Below are 22,570 nucleotides of genomic sequence, written 5' to 3' on the forward strand. Positions count from 1 at the left end.
GACGCAGGCCTGCCCAGAAGCAGGAGGGAAGGTACATCGTCGTTGGGTTTCGGATCCCCGTCTGTCGTGAAAGGCACGGGGGGAAGCCCGAAAGCCCCCTCCGCCGAGTCACAGGGTGAGCACGGAAACACCTCCTGCCCCGCTTCTGATATTAAAACATTTCTGCAGCAGAAAAGGCTCCGAAGATACTGTATCACGGCCAGACTCTTCCTGTTAAATCTTGGTGGCAAGTTGACTCATTTAAGGAGGCGCTGGTGGCGTTCCGGAGGGGGCTCACGATGGAACGCGTGACCCAAGACGCAACCGGCGCTTCGCCAATTTGTGCCGCAACAGCTTGCAGGATTCCCCTTGTGAAGGAATCAATTGGTCATAGGATTCTGAGCAGTGTAATAAAGTAACCAAAGAGGCCTTGAGGCCTGTCCCTGCTTAGAGAATAAGCATAATTAAGCAAATGAATAACAAGGGAGCTAAATTCTTTATGTACGGTTTATTACCGGTTATAGTTTTATCTGACTTTGGCCCCAGTGATTTGCATGATTTTCCTTTTTCCACTTCAACTTCACAAGAACCCTGCAAGGTAGGGCAGCTAAGAAAGAATGCCTGTCCTAGAGTCAATTGGAGGTTTTCACAAACTGATTCGGACAAAAATTGGGGTCTTCTGAATCCTAGTTCCAGGATGCCACGTTGGTTCTCACGCTGTCCATACAGCCTTTCTTTTTTATTTATTTGTTTGTTTGTTTGTTTGTGTGTGTGTGTGTGTGTGTTGCATTTTAGACCTGCTTTATGTAAGCCAAGGTCTTGCGGTGACTAAAATCACAAGACCATGTCACTGAATTCAACACACAGGGCAGCTTCCCCCTGTAAAGTGTGGGGGGGAGGGCGGATGCCACACACAGAGAGAATGAACCTTTAAACTCTGCAAGGATATATGGTTAAACTGTCTTCTGCAAAGTGGCCACTGGGATTCAGCCAAACTAGAGAAGCTTGTCGGACATGGCAAAATTTCCCGAGACCAGGGTGTGTTTTTTTTTTTGCAGAGCAGCTGCCAGGAAGTGTTTCTCCAACTCCTTCCAGGAATAAAAAGAGGTTCACTTCTAAAAATGAATTAAAATAAACCCTCGTCTTGCTCCTTTTTATAGCTGCACTGATCAGACACGCAACTTCTGGCAGGGAGGGGGCGGATGGGGAGAGAGAGAAAGGGAGACCGCTCCATTCCCCAGACTGGGAATCCGGACGAAGCACCCCCTAAGGCTGGCTGCTTTTATTAATGTCTTATCTCTCTGCCTGTTCGCCTCGATCTCTCATGATAATAATAATGTATGATAAAAACACAAGGGGAGCAAGGAGAATAAAATTTAACCATCTATATGCATGCCTTGTCTTGGAAATGCGAACGCAGCTCTACAGAGGATGGCTGAAAGCTGAGATTTGAATTTTTAAAAGCTGGAACTGGTTTAAGAGGGTCATGACGCAGTGCAAATGCCTCTCTCTTCTGCCCTGGCGTAATGTCTGGTCAGTCTGGTTTTTTAAACCGGTACCAAAACCTTGTGAAACCTGTTCACCAGGGGCCCAAGTGGGACAAAGCAAGCAACCCTTCCCCACTTTTCTTTCAGGAGCCTGGGTCGGGAAGTCTCTCCGCTGGATGGCTCAGGGCTACAGAGTACGAGCAAAGTGAACTCAGATACCTGGGACAGCCAAGGACCACCCTATTTTCCTTCTCTTGGCCCATTCGCACTGGATGTCAGTATGCTTCCAGGCACGTTCCAGGTGTTAATGTTGACCCTATAAAACCCCAAATGGTTTGGGACCTCACGACCTGGCAAAGCGCCTCTTCCTCAGAGCTACTGCTTGTCCTACACGAGATGGAGGTGGGCCTTGGTTTGGACCCACCCTGGTATCCTAGGCTGGAAGGCAGGTAACAGACGAATCCTAAGCGAACGTGCTAGAAACAGGACTGCAGAAACAAATGCGGAAAGGGAAGGGGTGGGAGGACCATCTTGGCTGTCGAGCCGGGGGAACGAGGGAGCCATGGAAGCAGACAGGAATGAAGTCCCCAGCATTCGCTGAATGAGAAGGGGGGAAGCCGGGTGCCGAGGGCCATGAGGGTGGGTGGGCTGGCTGGCTGGCTGGCTAGCTAGCAAGCAGAGAGCAAAAAAGCTGGGGGCTAAATGGTTCCCAACACAGCAACATCCAAAGAGGTGCATGCACACAGATCCATGCACCATGCATGCACACAGCCCCACTGCCCCAGTAAGAAGGATTTCTGGGACCAGAAAGGGGGGGGGGAGCTGGAGCACAGCATCTGGGCAGGAGAGGGGAGGGCGGGGCGGAAACCCCAAGACGAAGGAGAGCCAGACTGGCAAGAGAATTAATTAAGTCCCACGGAAAAAAAGGCCGCAGGGCTGGGCCTTTTGTGCAAGTCGGTGGCGGCCTCAAACAGAAGCCGCTCATCCTTGTTTTGAGCAGAGCGCTGAAAGCCACCAGCTTGCCGGGCTCCCATTTTGGGAGGGGGGGGCCGTGGCCCTTCAGGCAGACGCCACCAGCGCTTTTCAGCCGAGGAGATGCTTGTGGCTCTTCCTTTAACGAGCTGCCTTTTCAAAAAGAAGAATCCCTCCATCCCGCCCTGAAAGCCCAAGACCGGAGAGGTGGGTGGGTGGGTCGGTGCCAGCTTTCATGACCGAAAGAGTCCAGATTTCCAGAGAGGGGCAAGACTTATAAGGCCACTTAGTCACAGCAGGTCAAAGGCACCTCCATGGACAGGAGCAGTGTACCTCCAGTGTACCAGAGGGTGGGTAGAAGCATGAGAGCGCCCTCCCCTGCACCCCGTGTGGCTCAGGTTTTGGGGGTGCATTTGGCTGTCTACTACTGAAAACAGAACACCAGGATGAGACCAATTCTCCAACTGGCTGAGGAAACTCAGCTGTCCCTGTCTGACTTCTGTAAAGGAAAACTATGCCAGGGAACAGGCCTTAAGCTGGCACCGGTCTTCCCTTTTCCCAGGAGTTTGGTTTTCTTTAGGAATCTGTGGGCCAGGATTCCACCCCCCGCACACCTCCATCCCGTGTAATATCCAAAACCACAGCATCTTTTTGTCTGTGTTGTGTATGGACGCATTTCACGACCAGTTCTAAGGAGCAAAACTGAGTGAGAAATAAAGAGCAAGGGAAACTTGGGAGGTCTTTCTGTCCCCAGCAGGCTCCCTCAGATCTCCTCAAACTGGGTGTCTTCCGGGTCGTAGCCTGGCTTCCCCCGTCCACCTACTCCCCCGTCCACCTGTGAAGGGAAAAAGCAAAGCAGCAGTTGCTCGAAAGCCCCCTGGTCATCTGAAGGCCAAGCCACGCCAAACGGTGGAGCCGGAGCAACATATATATATTTTTTGCCTCTCCTGAGGTTCAACTGCCTGATTCCCTTACCTCCAGATGTTCTTGGACTACAACTCCCAGAAGCCTTCATCACCACCTCTACTGGCCAGAATTTCTGGGAGCTGAAGTCCAAGAATATCTGGAGGCCCAAGGTTGGGGACCACTGCCTTACAGGGTCTGCATGCGCTGCTGGAGAGCCCAGGGGTTGAGCTCTCTGGCTGAGGGGCCAGAGGCGGGGAGTTCGATTCTGCCCCCCCCCCGTGGTCCCTCCGTGACAGGGGCTGGACTAGATGACCCACGGGGTCCCTTCCAGCTCTACGGTCCTAGGATTAGATCAGCTGGATAGAGGAGGCGTCCTTCCGAGGAGGAGAAGGAGGACCGTAAAGTGTGGAGCCTCCCGAATGGTCGCTTTGAAAACTTCCCCCTCTTCTGCCCCACAACCAGCCCCCCCGCCTCCCCTCCCCCTCTTCCCGGATGATCGGAAATCCCAAGCCTTCGTGTGCTTTCAAGGAAACTCCTTCAAAGGCTGAGCCTCCCCAGACAAGCCTGGCTCTCCTGCCTTCCCACACAGCTTAGGAGGCAGGAAAGCCTGGAGGAAAGGAAAGGCGGAGGGAGGGAGGCAGGGAGGGAGGGGGGCAGCCTTCAATGAGGAGCACTGGCGCGGGTGGGAGGGGGGAGGCCCTTTTTTTAGCCCCTGAAACAAAAGCTGTGGCGTCTTCCCAAGCAATTCACTTATTCTAACACCAAACCTGAGGCCGCTCGGCAGCAGCAACGGGAAAGATATGAAAATGTTAGGCTCGCAGAAACCCTCTGGGTTGGGGCTGTGGTCACGCCGCCTTTGTCCGTGTATATATTTTTGTAACACGCTCCACACAGGCAGGCCACCCACGTCCAAGAAAAACACACACACAGCGGTTTGCCGACGTTAATGGCTCCAAAGCTGCTCTCTCAAACAGGGACTCCGCCAGCCATGTTTTCTTAGTTTGCTATTCAGTCTGTTCAGAACTGTAAGTCGAGAAAACTTTTTTAAAAAATTCTTTCTCCTAATAAGGTCTCAGAGCGGGTTACTGAGACTGTAAGTGCCAGTTGATGAGAAGAAGGGGTTTGACTATTCTGGGGAACCTGAAGCTATTCCTGCTCTGTGAATCCCTGCACTTCGGCTGCACAGCTAGAGAAATCAGACCAAAATTCAAAGCTCTGCCATTGAGATTGTGCAGCAGTTCCCACCAAAAATATAAAATATTTTTTTAAAAAAATCAATGCAACGGCTTTCAAGACCTCAAGGCAGCTTGAAATGACAATAGCTGGCAGGCGACACAACCGGCCGTAGTCCAGGGAGGCTCCTGCTGCCCGGGCTGTGTTTGTCATGAAGGTGCCACCAGTCTCTTTTGTTAGGTTAGCGGCTGACGCTGATGATCTGGAGCATGAAAACCGGTACGTCTGGCCAAATTCTAATTCGAGCAGCCAAACGGATTCTGCTGTAGTTTGGCTGGGCCGCTCCGGCTGCAAACACTTCCGGTTTTGTTGCTGTGCTGGAGAGGAAGGCCAGCTGGTTCCACTCGCTTCCCTGTGTGCGTTTGTGCGCGCGCACGCATGCATTGTGTAGCCACGAAGTGGACGCAGACCCTATCTGGGATGCAACCTTAAAGTATGCATTACTTTCTTGCAAGAGAAACCGAAGCCTCTCATTTCCAGCCCAGTGGCCTCTCTGGGACCTCATCTCAGGCTGGCTGGAAACTCTTCCGTCTTCCCTCAGCCATCCCTTTCTCCAGAAGCAGGCACCCGAAAGCTCACGGTCTAAAGCTGAAAGTGCTGAAGCAGCAGCAAAGAATCAGAGAGCGAGGAGGGAAACCAGGAGTTTCCATTCCCTGGAGACCCTTCCCCCCCGCCCCCCCAGCCGTGAAATCTAATCCGCCATTAAAAAACAAATTAAATAATCCGGATGCAAATGCTTCCTCGCTTGTTTTGCTCCTAGCACCAAAATGCCACCATCCATTAAGGAACAGCCTTGTCAGCCGGCCCCCATGTCATCACCCCCCAGGCAGTCAAACATTCATTTGGGATGCAGGAGCATAGGAACTCCGTTCCGCTGAACGACTGAGCAGCAGCGTTTCAAAGTTCTGGACAAATAAGGAACCAGGAGAACCATCTCTGCATTGTATTTTCTGGTGCTGCAGACCCTCTCGGGTTACCTTGATTCTCCTGCGGCCATTCAAAAAGGGTTCCCTGCCCACAGTGGAATGGAGAAGCGAGGAAGAGACCAGAGCCTCTCATGTCCTCGTTTTCCGCCATAAAGTTACTTCTACTTCTGGTAGCCCTATAAACCAAGATCCTGTCATTAGCAGGTCTTCGTCCCTTCTTTTCTCAAAAACTCTTCTTCCTTCCCAACAAAGGAACACAAGGTGGCCCAATGCAAGGGGCTTCCTTTATTAGTCATTCCATCACATGTCTGGATTTTCCTCTTTCCCTCCTATCTCTCCTTTCCCCAATATTATTGCCTTTTCTGGCAAATCCTGAATTCTCACTGTATGTCCCAAGTACTCCAGCCTCGGCTTAGACGTGTGCATGCACCCAAGGGATGCTTAAAAGAAAAAGCCCACCCCCCCACCTTAGCTGTTCCTGCCACTTTCCATTCAAGATGACAGCATTGCTTTGCTACAAAGAACTCCCCCCCCCCAAGAGAGATGCAAATCCCCACCCTGGGGATGGCCTGGCCTGACTCCCTTATCACATGCAGACACCTTGAGGCTCTCCCAACGGCATCCAATGCGAGAAAATTGTCCTCATCACATGACCGGCCCAAAGCAAAAAGGCAGGCAACAAACATTGAAATGCATGCGTGGGTGGGGGTGGGATCCTGAGCCAACCTGCCCTCCTGGCCCCACAGGATGGCGCTCCCTAGACTAAAGCCGGAGCAGCCCACGCCTGCCTGTTTCTCTTCCTCAGCCTCCAACATGGGCTTTTAGGGGAGGTCCAGAAAACATCGGCCGGCGTTGGCAAGCCTCCGGCATTTTCCGCCAGTCTCTGCTAGCCACAAACAAAAACAGACCATCCAGAAGGGAAAGCTTCCCAGCGCCTCCTGACTCCCAGCCGGGGCCGAGATCTGCACCGTCCCTTGTCAAGCCAAAGCAGAAAAGGGGTCCTTTTAAGGCTTCAGTGTGCCCAGGGTTTTAACCTAAGGGTGGGCTGGACTGGGGCTTGGCCCCAAGACTCACAAAGTTGGTTGCCGAGAGGTGCAAGTCTGTGGCCTCCGAATCAGGGCAAACTCCACAAGGCTCCGTCCCCACCAGCCTTGCTCAGCTCTTGCAAACACCACCCCATGGCTTCCTTCCTTTTGGCAGTCCGGCCATCTCACGGTCCCAAATTTAGAATTTAACACCAGAAGGGCATCCAAAGCTGGAAGCCCTTTGAATTTTAAATATACTGCCGATCGTTAGGAGCACAAATTGAAAACAAACTTACTCTGCCTTTCAGGGAGCACTATAGCCTCCTGCTCCTTTTTCATGGTGGTGGTGGGGGAAGCCTCATCACACCCAAGTCCCACAGCTGAGGAGATGGGGAGAGGGTGCCGCTCGCTTCCAGGGGCCAAAAAACAGCCTTCGACACAAGTTTCCGAAGCAGGCGACTGCCTCCCTCAATGCCAAGAAAATTCAGGCTGCCTAGCAAGATTTGAGCCCCATCCCTGAAAACAAGAGTAGGGGGACACCCTCTAGTCTGCCCTCCCCCCATTTCAGGAGGGTCAAAGGATTGGGGGGAAGCTTCTGCCCCTCTAGTACACCCCACCCTGAGTAAGCAGTGGGCCAGAGTCAAACCTGGATCAAGTACTGTGCTGAGACAGACAGGGGTTGCCGGTTGACCTGAGCGAATTAATCCGGAATAAAGGAGTGACAGACAAATCTTGGGTAAGCAGAATGGGCTGGATCCTGTAAAAAGCGTTTTCTTTGATCTGTACCCCAAGCTGATTTTCGACTAAATTACATTCAAGGAACAGCACCAGGGCTCCACAACCAAGTGGGACTTTGGCACACCCACCCGGCACCTTGGATCGCACACACAACAACCATCCAGACAAACGAAGGTCACGAGGAATTTCAGCCAGAAAGAGCGATCTGGCCAGAGCAGACACCACCCTCTTCTGGGTCAGAAGAGAGTGGGTTCTCACTGCTATTTATCAGCCTCTTTAGGGAAATACCCGGCAGGACATATGGTCTGGGGCAGATGGTGTTTTCATCACCAGCGACTCCAGACTGATGATGCTGCATTCAAAAGAGCGACTGTAAAACGGTGAAGGGAGGGAAGAGATGGGCGGGGGGGGGGGGTGTCTCAGCCCCATTTTCTGAGACCGAACCTTCTCTGCCACTTTCACATCTGACTTATGCTCAGGAAGAGAACCTGTTTTCTTATTTCTTCATTTAATTTTTTTTTCTATCTCGCCTTTCTCCCCAAGGGGACCGGTTTATGTAGGCCCGGGGGCAGCTTCCCAAGCAGGCAGGCAGGCAGGCAGGCAGGCATCTCACCCGTCTGCACCACTGCAGCATCAGAGCCAGCTACGCACAAAGCCTGCAGAAAATGCAAGGAGCCAAAACGACACGTGTTCTGGCAGCTGAAACACGGTGCAACTAAGAATTAGAAAAATAAAAGAGAGTGAGTGAGTGAGAGAGAGAGCTACAGCAAGGAGCTCAGGCTCATACTTTGGCTGGTCTCCATGGGGTAGCAATTTCACAGCTATGAGACCATCCTCAAGGGTGTACATCTCTTCCACCACATCACAGCTGCTGTCTGAATGTGGTTTAGAGACGCAGTAGCATAGAAGGACATCTCACCCTATCTTCAAAATATTCGCAGGGTAGACACAATGAATGGCCAGAAGGTTGGACCCTGAACGCGGTACAGTTTACCAGGTGCAGAGGCAACTGGACGATGCCTAAGCCATGCTGCAGAAAACCGCCAGGCTTGGCTGCTTGCAAGCAGATACCAAGTTAGGACATTATAGAGAGTGAAAACCGCAGCTGGCGATGGTGGAGACAGAATTAACTCTGCAATAAATTCTTGACCAAAATTGCTTCTCTCTCCTGGTGAGCTAAATTGGAAGTCCCTCACTGCCTTGTAGGGGTGATGGGGAGGGGGAGAAGGAGGCAAGAACAGCAGCCATCACAGCTGCTAATGAGGGGAAACTGAGGCAGGAAACTTTCCATGGTAGGCTCAAGGAAAGAACTGGGTTTCCATCCATATTTATGGGAAGGCAAGGTTGGGGCAAAAAGAGAGATAGAAGGTAACTCCACTAGTTCAGCAGAGAATACAATTCCAATATTATTAGTGTTGTTGTTTATTCAAAAGCACTTCCCCCCCCCACGGACTTCACTAAAGTGGTTTACAATGCAGAATCACGTAAAGCACACACCCGCTAAAATCCTGTGGCTTAGCATAGCAAGTCACACCAAAGGAGGCCCATTTGAACCAGTGAAACTGATGGGGGGGGGAGCCACCTCACCAAACTCCCACAGTCTCAATGGCCGTGCTCTGGTGTGACTTTACAACACCAAGCAACAGGATTTCAGCTGATGGTTTAGAAATCCCAACTCAGCCACGAATCTCACTGGCTCACTGTGGGAGGGTGTCTATCTGTGAAGACAGTTCTACCCCACAGGTCCGTTGTGAAAAGCAGGCAGCAGGAGACCAGGTGGGGAGGGGTGGGGTGGGGTGGATCTCAGAGACTTGGACAAAGGCACCCGGCATTTAAGCTATTTTAATCCACCCTCCCCTAAACAGACAGTTCGCACAGGGTGACGGAGAAGCTACTGTACTGCGTTCTCTCCACCCAAATGGCTAAGGAAGGGATCAAAGCTTTCTTGGTGGAAGGAGGACCGCCAGGAGGGGGACTGGAAGGCTGGAGCTTTGAACACCTCACCAAGGGTGGACTGAATTTGGGGGACTCCTAGACTGCCCCCCCAGCTATCTCAAAGTGACCCCCACCTCTAGCACTTTCCGTCTTCACCGTGGAAAGAAACAGGGCTGCTATTTCCTGCTGGTGGCGCTTCTGGAGGACTGGCTGCAGATGAAATTATTAATATCCGGCTGCACGGGGACGCCTCGTCCTCTCTGAACGGCTGATATTCTTGTCAATTGCGGATCGGGTGGATGGCAGACACTGCCTATTTTGTCATGAACGTAATACGCCACAATCCTATCACAACTGGAATCAACAGTTTGCTTGTGGTGGAGAAGAGCTGCTGCTAGATGTAAGTGTGCCTTGACATCTTCTCCTGATGTCCTTTTGGCACAGAGGTGTGGAAACACAGCAGACGGACAAAACGGAGTGGTAGAAAATGGAGTGATAAATAATAGGCGGTATCATATAATTAAATAGGACAAACACATTAGTGAAAGAAGAGTCATAGCACTAAGTGAAGAGAGACGGGTGATTGATGGAGTGGCAGATGTCACAACCAGATTGCCCTCAAATCCTTAAAATAAGGTCAAATATCATTTCTAAACAGTAATCCTTTCCTGACTTACCTGCTTAATTTTGCTCAGTGTGTGTATATATTTATGAATGGCTATGCACTTCTCTTTCTGGTTTTTACTATGTTGGTCTTCTATTATGGCAGCACCAAGAGCTAGTCCCTCCACACTTTCTCTGGGGTGGGTGGGTTTAGAATTGTTAGCTTCAAGCAAAAAGATATTGGGGTTCAGCCTCTAAACCTCCCCAAACAAATGACTCACAAATCCTAGCTACAAAAGCACAGACTACTCAGTAGCACAGAAAAATCACTCAACGCACACTCAGAAGTACTTCTGCTTTCCCAAGGAGGTTGGAGAGTAGACCGTTAATGTCCAAACCCTGAGTTCTAATTCTAGGGACGGCCAAGGGGTTCACAGGGATGCATGGGCCCAACGAAAGGGGCTGCATCACAGCAAGGCTCAAGGGGAGGTCCTCCAGATCTCGCAAACTCAGATTTTAGCACCTGATGCAAAAGAGTCTCCACAGTGGCAAGATCAAAGTCAAGAATCTGGGTTTTTTTAGTCCCAGTTATGCCTCTCCTCCTGGATCTGTGTGACAGCGGTAAGGGAGGGCGAAACTCACCAGGACTTTGTTCTTACATTATCATTATTCATGTGACCAACCAGGGAATACCAAACATGTGGAATCAGGTGGGGTTTGCTGCCACAGCGCATCGGATGGCCTGAGAGGCCCCTTCCAACTCCATTGTTCTATGATTCTAAGTTGATTCCCCCAAATATGATATCAATGAGGTGCAGCATAATTCAAATTCACCCTTCCCTCTCAAAGTCCTTCTCTCAGGTCCTGGAAAGGCTCCAGCGTCTGCACCGGCTGGTCCAGGAAAGCAGCTCATGAGCTTCCACCGGAGGCCAATCGTCAAGGAGCAGAAACCCAGAAACCCAGCAGGGAGCTGCTTGTGGCGCAACCAGGATCCAGCACAGACGCTGACTTCTTAAAACACCAGGAGCAGACATGGAACGCAGCACCCGTTGAGCGGCCAAGTTTGGGGGGAAATTTAGGACCGAGTCTCCCCATGGCTCTCGAGGCAGCCACAGCACCAGGCGGCATGGGGCAGAAGCCAACTATTTAAGACCTTTGGCTCTTAGAAGCTCCTGAAGTGGGACTCCAAGAGCCAACTGGCTGGCGACCGACCGCCCCCCCCCCAGCCCACTTCCGTTTCACAGCTGCTGGTGTGCAGCCGAAGGGGGAGGGACCCTCGGAGCAACAAGGGAGGCGAAGGAATGTCGTCCCCCCCCCCGTCACCCTCGCCAGCTTGCTATTAATTCCAAACAGTTGCTGCACAACTTCAGCTGTGAAGGACTATGGTTTGCACTCGGTTTCCCTGACACCAGCTGCAGAAAATGTGGGGAGGCCAAAAAAGAAAAGCCAGCCATCTATGGTCGACAGGGCCACCATTTTTTTCCTGCTCCTTCAGGACGGCGCTGAACCCAGAAGGAACAAACACAAGTTCTTCTGAACGCCGTAATTCTAGCAATCTGCTAAAGAACAAAGCAGCATTTTTTTAAAAAAGGAAGAATTCCACTCCTTCCGGAATTAGCTCAAGCAACCTGGAAGCGACGAGGCACCAGGTGGAGGGGGGGAACGAAAAACGGGAAGGCAGGAAGGCCAGTGACAGCCCCTGGAAGGGTGCCAGGCCAAACAATGCTCACCTTTGCTACAGAAAACACTGGTTTCAGCTGAGAGAATTTCCGTAGAAAATTCCAGACCGACGGAACTTCGTTTTAAGCCAAGTCTCATTCCAAGATCCTGGACTGCCAGGCCCACAAGAGCACCTCTGAACATGTGCAGAGCCATTCCCCATAACCTGGTGTTTGGGATCCTAGACTGGGAATTTTAAGTCTGCGAAAGTAGCCGTGACTGCATAAGGTGAAGGAAGCAGCACCTTCTGAACAGGTTCAAACCCACATCCTTCTCATTTAAGAATGGCTATCCCTACCTTCAGAAAGCTCATCTTCCCAATTCCAAAACTGGTCCTGTTTTGTAAGAAACTGCACTTCTTCCACCACAGTCATGGAGCTGTTTAAAAAATAACTTGCCTGTTTCTTTCAAAAATACCTCGCTTGGCCACTAATTCACAGTCACATCAGCGACTGCCTGCTAGTGAAAAGTTAACAACTGGCCTTCCTGGTCAAAAAACAACAACAACTCCCCAGCCTGGTCACCTAGAGGCGATTTTTAATCACCACAGGCAACAAGGTCTGGCTATAGCACCAATTTTATAGTCTCCAGTTTTAGGCTCTGTACAACACCCCCTGCCCTCCCTTCCCCCCCCCCCCCAGCTCTTGCTCAGGCTCATTAGAAGCTTATACTTGTTCAAGCCAAGCTCCCAAACAAGGACTCTGTAACCAGCCTCATTTACTTTCCCAGAGAAGGAAGGGGAGAAATCTTATTGAGCAAAATACCCGCCACCCCATGGAGTCTGGCTGGAGGCCACGGATGTCGGCAGGAAGCAGAGAGAAAAGGAGGCCAAGACACGCTGACTCTCGAGAGACCCCCGAAAGTGCACGATGGGTTGTGTGGTTCAAGGCAGGGAGGGAGAAGACACAGGCTCGTTCCCTTGCTAAGAGAAGGGGGGGCAATGCAGGAAAAATAGTCTCTCCTTCTTCCACCCCCACAGCCTTTGCCCACTGGAGTAGAACCTTCCACTCAGCCAGACCCTCTTAGCCCATCTTCCCCACCTGAGATCAGCAGCTTAGATTTCACTGAATACTACAACTACTGCTGAAGAGTTTGAACCCAGGACCACCTGCGTGCCAGAGCATGGCTCTTCTGAAATGCCACCTACTCCACCTCAAAAACAACACAACCCTTCCAAGCAGTCTTGTGGTCCCGTCTGAGAAAGCTGCATTCGCACTTCAGAGCTGGCTGTTCCCCTGCAACACCAGCCATGCATACAATGGCACATGGGAGAGAGACGTAACAGTGCGAGTAACAGTGAACAACCATGGTTGGCCCTAATTTCCAATGCCGGAGAGCTCTTGCGGATCCCCTCCCCACCCTTAGTTAGCATCTGCTCTCCGGGATCAAAATCTCAGCTGCAGACGACCACGGAGGCTTCCCTTCAAACTTGACAAAGCCTTCACGCCTTTGCTTTTAGAAGGGTGAAGGAGACACGGTGATAAACCTCAGGCTCCTTGCAAGCCTCTCCAGCCCTTCATGGACCACTCTGTAATGGAAATATTCAGGATCCACATAAAATGAGACTTTCTAAGCCTCCCAAAATGGGACAATTTGTGGGGAATCCAGAAGGTATTCGCCAACGGCTACGGGCTGCAAGAGGCCGACGAGACCTTGAATGAATTCCACTTCTGCATTTCGCCCCCCTTTTTCTCAGTTCTTGGTGAAAGACGCTGGGCTGGGAGTGGAAAGACGGACCAGCCGGAGCAAAAAGGAATGTTCTGTCCATCTTGGTGGACGCTGGTACGCAAGGATCATGTTTAACCCAACATCTGCTCCCTCTTGTCCCTCTTGCCTGTAACTCTGCAGTCCCGCACAAGAGCTCAGAAAACTCCCTGCTTGTTAGGATGCCCGATTCAGACAGCAGAGAAAAAAGCCAAGGGATCAACAGCTTTCAACAGCTACTAACAAGTTCCATCACCTCCAGAGCTTGGAAATAGTGTGTTACGAATTAACCTGTCCCCTTAACCTCTTGATATATATTTTTCAACAGCAAAGTTACATCATGCTATGTCCAAAATGCCAGATTCTGTCTTTGCATGATTTCTCAGTACATTGACTCATTATGGTCATTTTCTTGTTCTTCTAAGTTGCAGACCAATTAATTAATGAAGTAAAGGTCTTCATGGTTAAGATCAACAAATGAGGTTTCTGCCACCAGTTAACATAACCGGGCACATCTGTTAACACCAACAACCTCCCTCTGTGTTTTCCAAACCTTCTGGATGGAACCCTTCCCTCAACTCTTCCCCTTCTTAAGAGATGGAATGGCCATAACACATTCCATTTTAAAAAAAGCTGTTTTTTTTTCCTACACAAAGCAGTAAATTCTTTCTAGATCCTTTCCATTCCTTCAAAGCTTCTTGTTGCCAGCCTCAGCTGGAGAGATGTTTAAACCCTTGACTCCATGCCTAACCGAGACTCCGCTGGGAGTGACGGAGGCAGGAAACAAGGTGGGACCTTAACACCAAAGACTTCTGATCATCCTTCTGTGACCAAAGGGGCTGCTTTGGAAAGAAGGCAGAACAGCAGCTGGTTTCCTCCTGGCAGGACTGGGGAGCCCTGGGCCAGCCAAGGGCGAAGGGGATGAAGCAGGGTAGATTCCCTCCGAGCCCATTTCCCAACGAGGCGGTCCCCGGCGGAGGCCACGACTGTGTTTCAGAGAGTTGTAATGCCCCTGAGGAGCTGCCACCACCACGGTTCACCATGTAGACACTCATCCAGTTCTCCAATACCAGTCAAGAGGGTTTCATCCTGCTTCAAAAGCCTGCAACACCTATTTGGCCAGAGAGGGTCACAGAGGAAAAAGAAACGCAGGCAGGCAGCCACTACCACCCTGAACACCTTTAAGAGGGTTTTTAAAGGGTCGCCCACTTGTACCTTTGGCTCACCCTTTCTTTCCTACAAAAGGGGTGGGCGACTCTGCCTTCCCTGATAGCCAAAGAGGAATTCTCTACCTGAGAGAGAGAGAGAGAGAGAGAGAGAGAGAGAGAGAGAGAGAGAGAGAGAGAGAGAGAGAGAGAGAGAGAGAGAGAGAGAGAGAGAGAGAGAGAGAGAGAGAGAGAGAGACTGGGTGTACCTTTCAGGTTGTTGAGTCCATCCAAAAACTTCCGGTATTTCTCAGTATTCATCTGCACGCGGGGGCGCCTTGGTTTCAGGTGGAAGGAGCCGTGAGCATGGCGCTCAGGAGGCACCGGGGCATCCAGAGAACCACACGCACCCCCCGCCCCCTCAGCCTGGCTCCCGTCCTGTTTCTCCAGCTTTGCAAGCCGCCCCAACCAGGCGAGATGTGCCCTTTGGTCCCTGGCTCGGCAATGATGTCACCACCCCAGCCGTCCAGAGTTACGGCCCTTGTCGTGCTTCCTTATTTGATGAAGGGTGCCTTAAAAAACCTCATTGGGTGTCAGGCAATCCCTGCCCACACGCCCGCACACACCTCCCTCGCCTTTATGCAAACCAGCAGCGACACTGGAGAAAGGCCCCCCATCTGGGAGCAAATGGGAGGTGTAAGGTTCCACCCTCCCACCCCCCTCTCCAGCCCCAAACCAAGCAAGCCATCCGAAGAGAGCGAGGCAGGGGACCGAGACAGCCACCACGGGGTTTGCATTTCAGAGAAAATGATAGCAGCGCTGCAGACAATATGCTTCACAGAGGGAGGGAGAGGGAAGACCCCTGAAATGGGTATTTCAAACAGGCTTCGTGAAAGCCCCATACTTCCAACAACATCATCACTAGAGGCAAATTCTCAATAGCAAGGGCTTGCACCAAGGAAATGGAAATAAAAATTAGCATCATCACCGTGTGTAGCATGGCACAATTTGGGTGGTTTCACTTCAGTGCTCGGCAGCCCTTGCGGCCAATCCATGCCACGGTCCCTGTTTGCAAAGGGGGAAAGGCTGCGGGCAAGGTGAGGGAAGTATGGCTTTCCCCTAGTCCTCAGCACACCTGAAATCAAGTTCTGTCCAGGGCTGGCTTCCTGCGCCAAACGATTCCACGCTGAGAGCTCACCCAGGCTGGCTCCATTCACAAAACCCTACAAGCAACGGCACTTTTCCACACGGTTGATGATCATGCATTTTCTGCACCGTCCCCCCCCCCCAATGCTCTACTCTCCTGGCTTCCTCCGCTTTCTTTTAAAGCCCCCTGCCAGTGGCATGAGTGGGGCAAATGAACCCAGCACATCCTCCCTTCACTCAATCCTTGGGAGAGAGTGCCATTTTAATCATCCACTTTTAAATCATCTTTTCGGTCGCCATAGCATGCATTTCCAGGGAGGTGCCATGAAATCCTGCTCAAAGAAGCACATCCTAGAACTACAAATAACATTTTTTTTAAAAGGATGGAGAAATCATCCTTTCCAGTCACTGCCCTTTTGACTAAGTAGTTAGTTCTCTGTGTGTATTTAAATATTTATTTATCCCTCTGTGCCAGCCTAGCATGGTTTCTCTGTGGGCCCCACAGGCCCTCAAAGCAAATCTTGCCGGCCGATAAACAGCCAAGTCATTGCAACAACAAAGGGAGGCAACTTGTTTTTTTTCCAAAGCATTTTTGGCCAGGCAAGAGTAGCTGAAAGTGCAATTCCAGTGGAATTTTACCTGGTCCAGTTTTCAGCGCGCACACATAATAGTGTTTCCTTCCTGGCTTAACTCTGCTCTTCTAAGCCCAAGGAATGGAACGCTGGATTGTAAAAAGGAGAGTTTAAGTGCATAATAGCAAACTTTCAAAAAAACAACAACCCTGTTTTCGCACATGTCAACAAACTGCAACCTACAGGCTACAAGATTTTCCCAGGGCAGGCAGGCAGGCAGGGCTGCAGCGAGCAAGAGAAGAATCCACACCCTGTTGAGCCAGGCTTCTTTTCTCCATGCCCCCCACCTCCTTCTCCCACCCACCCTCACCCGGCCACCTTTTGTCCCTGGCTGAATGGAACTGGAGCTCTCCTGGCTGGCCGCCTCCCCGTTCTGCCCAAGGAGCAGAGGCTTGTTCCAGAGAGCCCCCCTCCTTCAGGTTTTCCCCCTGCGCGTCTGAAGAAGGCTACCTGGGGGCCTGCGGCTGAACCTCTCCGGGGTCGAGGCCGGGCCAGCTCAATGGGAAGGAAAAGCACTCATGAGCAGCTGCAGTTTCTGGGCCAAGGGGTCCCCATGGGATCGTGCACAAATGCAAACCAAAATCGAGTTCTGCTGCAAATGCACCTCTGCCTCCTCCTTCCTGTTCCCCAAGGGGTTCTCCCCCTTTCCCCTCCATTAACCCCCCCCCGGAAAGTGGGCCAGATGGGAAGGATGGTGGAGGCACTGACGAAGCAGGTCTGACGCGAGATGTTTTGCCTGCGCATCAGAGATCGCAGACCACAGAGTACCAAAGCAGACCTCTTAGCAACTTCCATCCAGAAGCAAAACAGGAGAGCCGCCCCCCCTCGTTTCACCCACGGGAAATGTTAAGGGCTCGTCCAACTGCTCAAGTTGTGCCAGCACTGCAAAGCGTAGGTTGCAAGACTGGCACGCAGGGTGGGGGAACAGGTCGCATTTTGGACCGATGGTGGGGCACCCTGGGGGTGATTTGTTCCCTGGTGATCATCACGCAAGGGGCAAGGAAAGGAGTTCCAGCCCAACCCTGATCCGCATCCAAGGAGGACGTTTTTAGTCCATCTGGGAGGACCTCTGGTGCTCACTCCCCTGCCCTGCCTGCCCCCCAGCATGGACAGAAATCATCTGCCTTTATGGGATGCCCTCGGCACTGTGTTTCCAGGCCCACTCAGTAACCCCAGTCCTCCTTTTAAGCTCCATTGATGTTCTTTGGAAATGGGATGTTCCCCCATCAAGGAAGTAATTTCTGGAACTTAACCAATATCAGAGCAGTCTTTGGGAGCAGGAACCAGAGAGAAGGAGGGGGATTAATCGTGCCCGTCCTAACGTATTCTCCCCTTGCACTGGGTTACAAGGGAAAGAAAAAGACCCACAAGCCTTCTATTTGCTTTGGGGGGGGGGGGTCCTTTAAAGCCAGACTCTGGAGGCAGCCTAGGCTGGGATCATGTTTTCCAACTGAGCAGGTCCTGGGAACATTTCCGTAGGAAACAAAGCAAAGCCTTCGCTCAGAGGTCCAGATCGGGGAGTCCAAAACAAAAGTGCCTCTGAGGAGATGCAAAGAGCCTCCATCCCCCGTCCCCCCGCAAGGAACAATGAAAGACTGGATATTCAAATCCCTCCAGAGGCAAAGGGTGCTTGGCCCGCCCGGAGAGAAGTCATTTTTCAATCATGTTCTGGTTCCGAGCCCTGAGCACGACAAAGGAGGCCCAGACCAACCCGCCCCTTTTTGCGAGTTCTCGTGTTTCTGGAGGGCCCCAGAAAAGCAGCCGGGGCCGGGCCAGGCTCACAATGAGGGCCGTATCGGTTTCTTTTGCTGCAAAGGGAACCTCGGACACCAGGTGCCGCTTCTCCTCGAAGCAACAGCTGTTTGCCTGGGAATCCAAGATGCGCCGTTGCCCCTCAGGCGCCCGAAGATGGCCAGGCTGAAAAAAGCAAGTGGCAGTCAATGGGGGCCGTTCTTTAGCCTGTCACCAGCCCCATGCCCAGCACATACCCACACCCACTCCATAACTGGGAGATCAGCCCTCCCCACTCTTTCTCCTTCCAATGAGTTCGGGGAAAGCCCTTAGCTGTCCACCACCCCTGAGGGGTCAGGAAAGGGCTTCCTGCCCCTCGCCGGCACCCAACGCTCTGAGTGCCGGAAGACTTCTGGACCGCTTTGGCAGGGGAACCTTCTTCCCTGGAAGTCTCTGGCTGGAATCGCTGCAGGCGTGAAACTGGAGTCAACACTATCCTCAAGGCATAATCCCTTCCCCCCCACACACACACACACAGCACAGGCTGAAGCCTTTCAGCAACTCAGGCCTGAAAATTCTACCCGCTTATTAATTTTCAGCGACCAAGTGCAACACAAATCTCACCAGAATGCAAGATACAGAGGTGGAGAAAGGCCTATGCTCTGTTACCCAGATGGCTTTCACCACACAGCACGGCCTCTAAGCATACGATAACTATGTCCACAATTTTCACCCCGCCCCAGCATGCACCTCAGCTGCTTGTCTGGAGCAAAACTGGAGCCAGCTCGGATTATTTCGATGGGGCTGTTTGAGGGCTGTTTATTAAATGACATCCAAGAGGATGCATGAAAAGGCTGTTCAAACCAAAATTAACTCTGAGAACAGTTGCTTCTGGCCATGCACAACTGCACCGTTTCACATCTGCACGTTTGCGAAACTGGATTTTTTTTCCTGGCAAACTCTGCTTTACGGGAGAGAAGGAAAAATGGGCAGGGAAGACACAGCCTGAAAAAGTAGCTTGGCTTCCGTGCGTTGAAGCCTTCCCCTGGAATGGCACCCCGCCATTCAGCTGCACCAGCTAGGGAGGCCTCCCTGACTTGGCCATTGATCTATTGATCAGTGGCAACTGCCGCAGCAGGAGGGAGAGACATGAATTTAATTTCCCCGAGCGGGACCAGACCAGATCTCTCTCATGCGTAGCCAAACGGGAGAGCAGGGCGCTTGTTCCAAGGTTGGGGGGTGGGTGGGAGAGGAATGGCGGGGAGGGGGCTTGGGCTGGGGAATCTGCACGAGGGGTGTGTGTGATTAATTTGGGGGAAGGGTGCTAATAATGCAACCCCAAAGGCTCTGGCTAACCAGTAACAAAGATACCAAGGCCACCCTGAACCCAGAACTCAGTCTAAAGAAAACCACCCGGGATGCCCCTTCTTCACTTTCACCACCCGGCTGCAAGTGGGGCTGCTTTAAGCATTTGTTCGTTCCTTGGGAAGAAAAGGTAGAAAACAGAAATGACACCAGGGTTACAGAGAATAAGGCGGGAGGTCAGAACCACGAGCAGAAGGACGGTTTTCTTTCAAGGTATCAAACTGAGCTTTGCACGGTGAAACCAGTCCAGCCCTCTACCTAACGTGGAGGGCCCAGCTGTGGCAGCTCAGGTTCATCATCCTACCTCCATCCTTACTGCCATGAATTTCACGTTTCCCATGCAAAATGGGGATAAGGATGAACTGCCTTGTCAGAGGAACCGGTGACTTAAGGCTGATAAATAAAGAAGTGGACATGATAAAAGAGAGGGTGATTCACCTGGACATCAACATCTGGCTCGCTCTCGCTCTCTGCAAAGGGACAAGACAGCCCCCTCTCTTCCCAAGCGAACGTCTTGCTCCATCCAAACACAACACGGGGAAATGCACAGGAAAATGCTGTGTGAACTGCATACTCATCGCCAAGTCAGAACCAACTTAAAGCAACCCTAAAAGGGCTTTCAAAGTAAGTGAGACATTTAAGAAGGGGTTTCACCAGGATCTCATGCACCCATTAAGTTGGGGTGGCCAAGAGGGAGAGGAACCCCAGGTCCCCTGAGGGCTGGTCCAGCACTCTCCCTACTCTACGGCGCCATATGGGGGCCCCGTGCGGAGAAAAAGAAGGTGGCAAAAGTCCTACAGTATTTTATTCCACTGAGCTTCTCGTCCACTGGAGAAACCATGGGCTCCTTACTAAGTACGAGAAGCAGAGGGATGCTTTGGTGGAGCTGCCACCTCTGGGGACTGTGATGCGGACACTTTTGCTGATGATGCTTTAATTAAGGATCTCAACAGCAGCCACCCTGAAGCGCCCTGGCCTCTCCCTCTCCTCCCGGGGTCTCTTGACGGATTCTAAGCTCACGCCTCCGTGGGACGATTTTTGAAAAATAACTTGAAACTTTTCAGCCTGCCCTTTGTCTCTTTGCCTCACTCCCTTTGCTCACAAATACTTGATTGCCAGGAGGAAAAAGTAGGTCAGGAGCTGGCAGGACTGCAGCTGGGAGAGACCAGATCCCGCCTGGCTGGGCGCAGGTCTCCAGCAGATCGCAAGAAAGGCAGGCCCCTGGCAAGGCCAGGCAGGAGGGGGGGGGGATAGAGCCCCTTCAATACATTCCCATGCTTTTCCAGGACAGGAAGTGCAATGGGGGTGGAGGGGGGGAGCAGACGGATGGACGAAGGGGATGAAGAAGCAAAGGCACCAGCCGCCCAGCGTGAGCTCCCTGCGCTACCCACTTAATAGGCCAGGCAGGTTTAACTCACTCCAACATGCAACTGCTTTAATGACAGGGCTTGATTCAAGAAAAGGTGGAGGGCAAAAGCAGAAAAGAAAGTACACAGAGTAAGAATGTAACACACACTTGCAAAAGCTTGCATTCTGGAGGGACAAAAAGCGAGGATTTACCTTGACTCACTGAGACATACACAGGGCAACCATTATGAGATTTTTTTCCCCACTCCTCCATCAGCAACAACAATGGAAAAAAGCAAGGGTTGTGTGCGGAAAAACCTGTATTTTGTGTTTAAAATCCTGTACATTGTGCAAAACACCAGGTTTACCTGTGCAAAATGCACGCATTTCTGCCCAAAACAGATTATCCCTTTTTTGCCAAGACCGAGATGCAAATAAATAAATGCACACAAGCTTGTACTCTCGCCCAGTGAGAAAAAACGTTTCGTTTCCTCTCAAGAACAAAACAAGCAAAGTGTTACGTTCCTAGTACGTACAAAGTAGCTATTTCAACTAGCTTAATTCTGAATTCCAAACTTTGAAAAACTTGTATTCATGCAAATAGCAAGGATTCTTTGCAGTTCTAACCAACATGTGCCCAAGTCTCTCTAAGCATTAAGACTCAAGATTCTTTTAATGTAAACTGTCCCAGCTCAGCAGGTTTCGCAGAACCCAGATAAATGAAAGTTGCCTGTGGTTTATTTACAGCACTGCTAATTAGAAATGTTTTATTAAGAGAGAGAGAGAGCAAACCAGAAAACATTTTTAGTAGCCACTAAGATTTTGTTTTCAAAAACTGAGTTTATACAATCTTGTCCACTGCAAAAGTTACAATAACTGTGAGCTCAGCTTCAAAGGGCCCCATCCACCGAAACAGTGTTGCATCCACTGGTGCAGATAGAATGGTAACAGGATTGTATCCACAGATGAAGCACAGTTACAATCCTGACATCCCTTAAGGACAGAAAAGAACGGATTCAGCAGAATGAGGGGCTTCTTCTGAAGAGTGATCAGGGAACGATCCAGCTTTGACTCTAATAGGGCTTCTTTTAGAAGGGGTGGGGAGAGGCTAGCCCACCAGCCGTCTATTGCCAACAGCCCCACCCACCCCTATGGAGCCACAGCCCTTGCAACAATTCCCCCCTACAAGAAAAAAGGAGGGGGGTAAAAAAATGGCCAGTCAGGCCTCCCCCATTAGCCATCCAAAGGTCATTCTGCAGTTTTAGATACCAAGCAGCTTTTCAGAGGACCTAGGAACCAGGTTTTCGCTTAAAGCCGAGCCTTGCACGACGATGCTCTTCCCGTCGTCTTTAAACCACCCACAGCATCTGCCTTTCCTTCCTCAACACTTGGCCCCGAGTCAGAGAAGCCCCGACCTCAGGCTTAGGGCACAAGGACACGTGGGCAGCTCATGAAGCAGCCCACCCTCCAAGTAACCGTTCACACTAAGACGGTCCCCCGCCGCCTAGCCGAAGAACAAGGCGTGCCTAGAATTCCAGGGCCGAAAGGAAAACATGGTTCCTTGTATCAAAAGGTAAGGTGGCTGCTGCCTCATATACGCCCATGCCATCTGCCTGAAATCAGCAGATCTCCATCTGGACAGAAAGCGATAGGCAGCCCAGCCATCCTGATAACATTTAATAAGGGAAACACACCCTGCTGCAGACATCAGCTACCCGCAAAGTTTGCTGCTCTGGCCTCCAGTGGAGTCAGCCGGTATTGTTCTGTCCATGTGGGAACCTGAGACACACGTGGAAATTGCCCCAAACCACCGAGGAGTTTGGGCGAGAAGCAAGATTTGAACGTGGGACTCCCTCCTACATTGTGGCTTTCTCTTGGCCACAACATCACAGCAGCTTTGCCACGCCAGAATTTTGCAAAAGGCAACGGGATCCTTCCCCCGAGTCTCAAGGGCAAAGAAACTGCAACACAAACAGA

The 22,570-nt window shown here is 51.3% G+C and overlaps 1 protein-coding gene across 9 annotated transcripts in view; it reads right to left on the reverse strand.

The window, feature by feature from the left end:
- Positions 1-22,570, reverse strand: part of MACF1 (microtubule actin crosslinking factor 1) — a 241,253-nt gene that overhangs the window by 189,376 nt on the left and 29,307 nt on the right. Inside the window, exon 1 of one of the 9 annotated variants that reach the window (XM_072980344.2) lies at positions 14,642-14,880. The exons of the other annotated variants lie outside the window; for them this stretch is intronic. Within the exon in view, the coding sequence (XP_072836445.2) occupies positions 14,642-14,693 (52 nt within the window). The 5' untranslated portion in view covers positions 14,694-14,880. Of the gene's footprint in view, positions 1-14,641; positions 14,881-22,570 lie in introns of those variants that run through there. 9 annotated transcript variants of the gene reach the window in all.

This window comes from Pogona vitticeps, chromosome 9 (genome assembly GCF_051106095.1).
Source record: "Pogona vitticeps strain Pit_001003342236 chromosome 9, PviZW2.1, whole genome shotgun sequence".
Taxonomy (NCBI): Eukaryota; Metazoa; Chordata; class Lepidosauria; order Squamata; family Agamidae; genus Pogona; species Pogona vitticeps.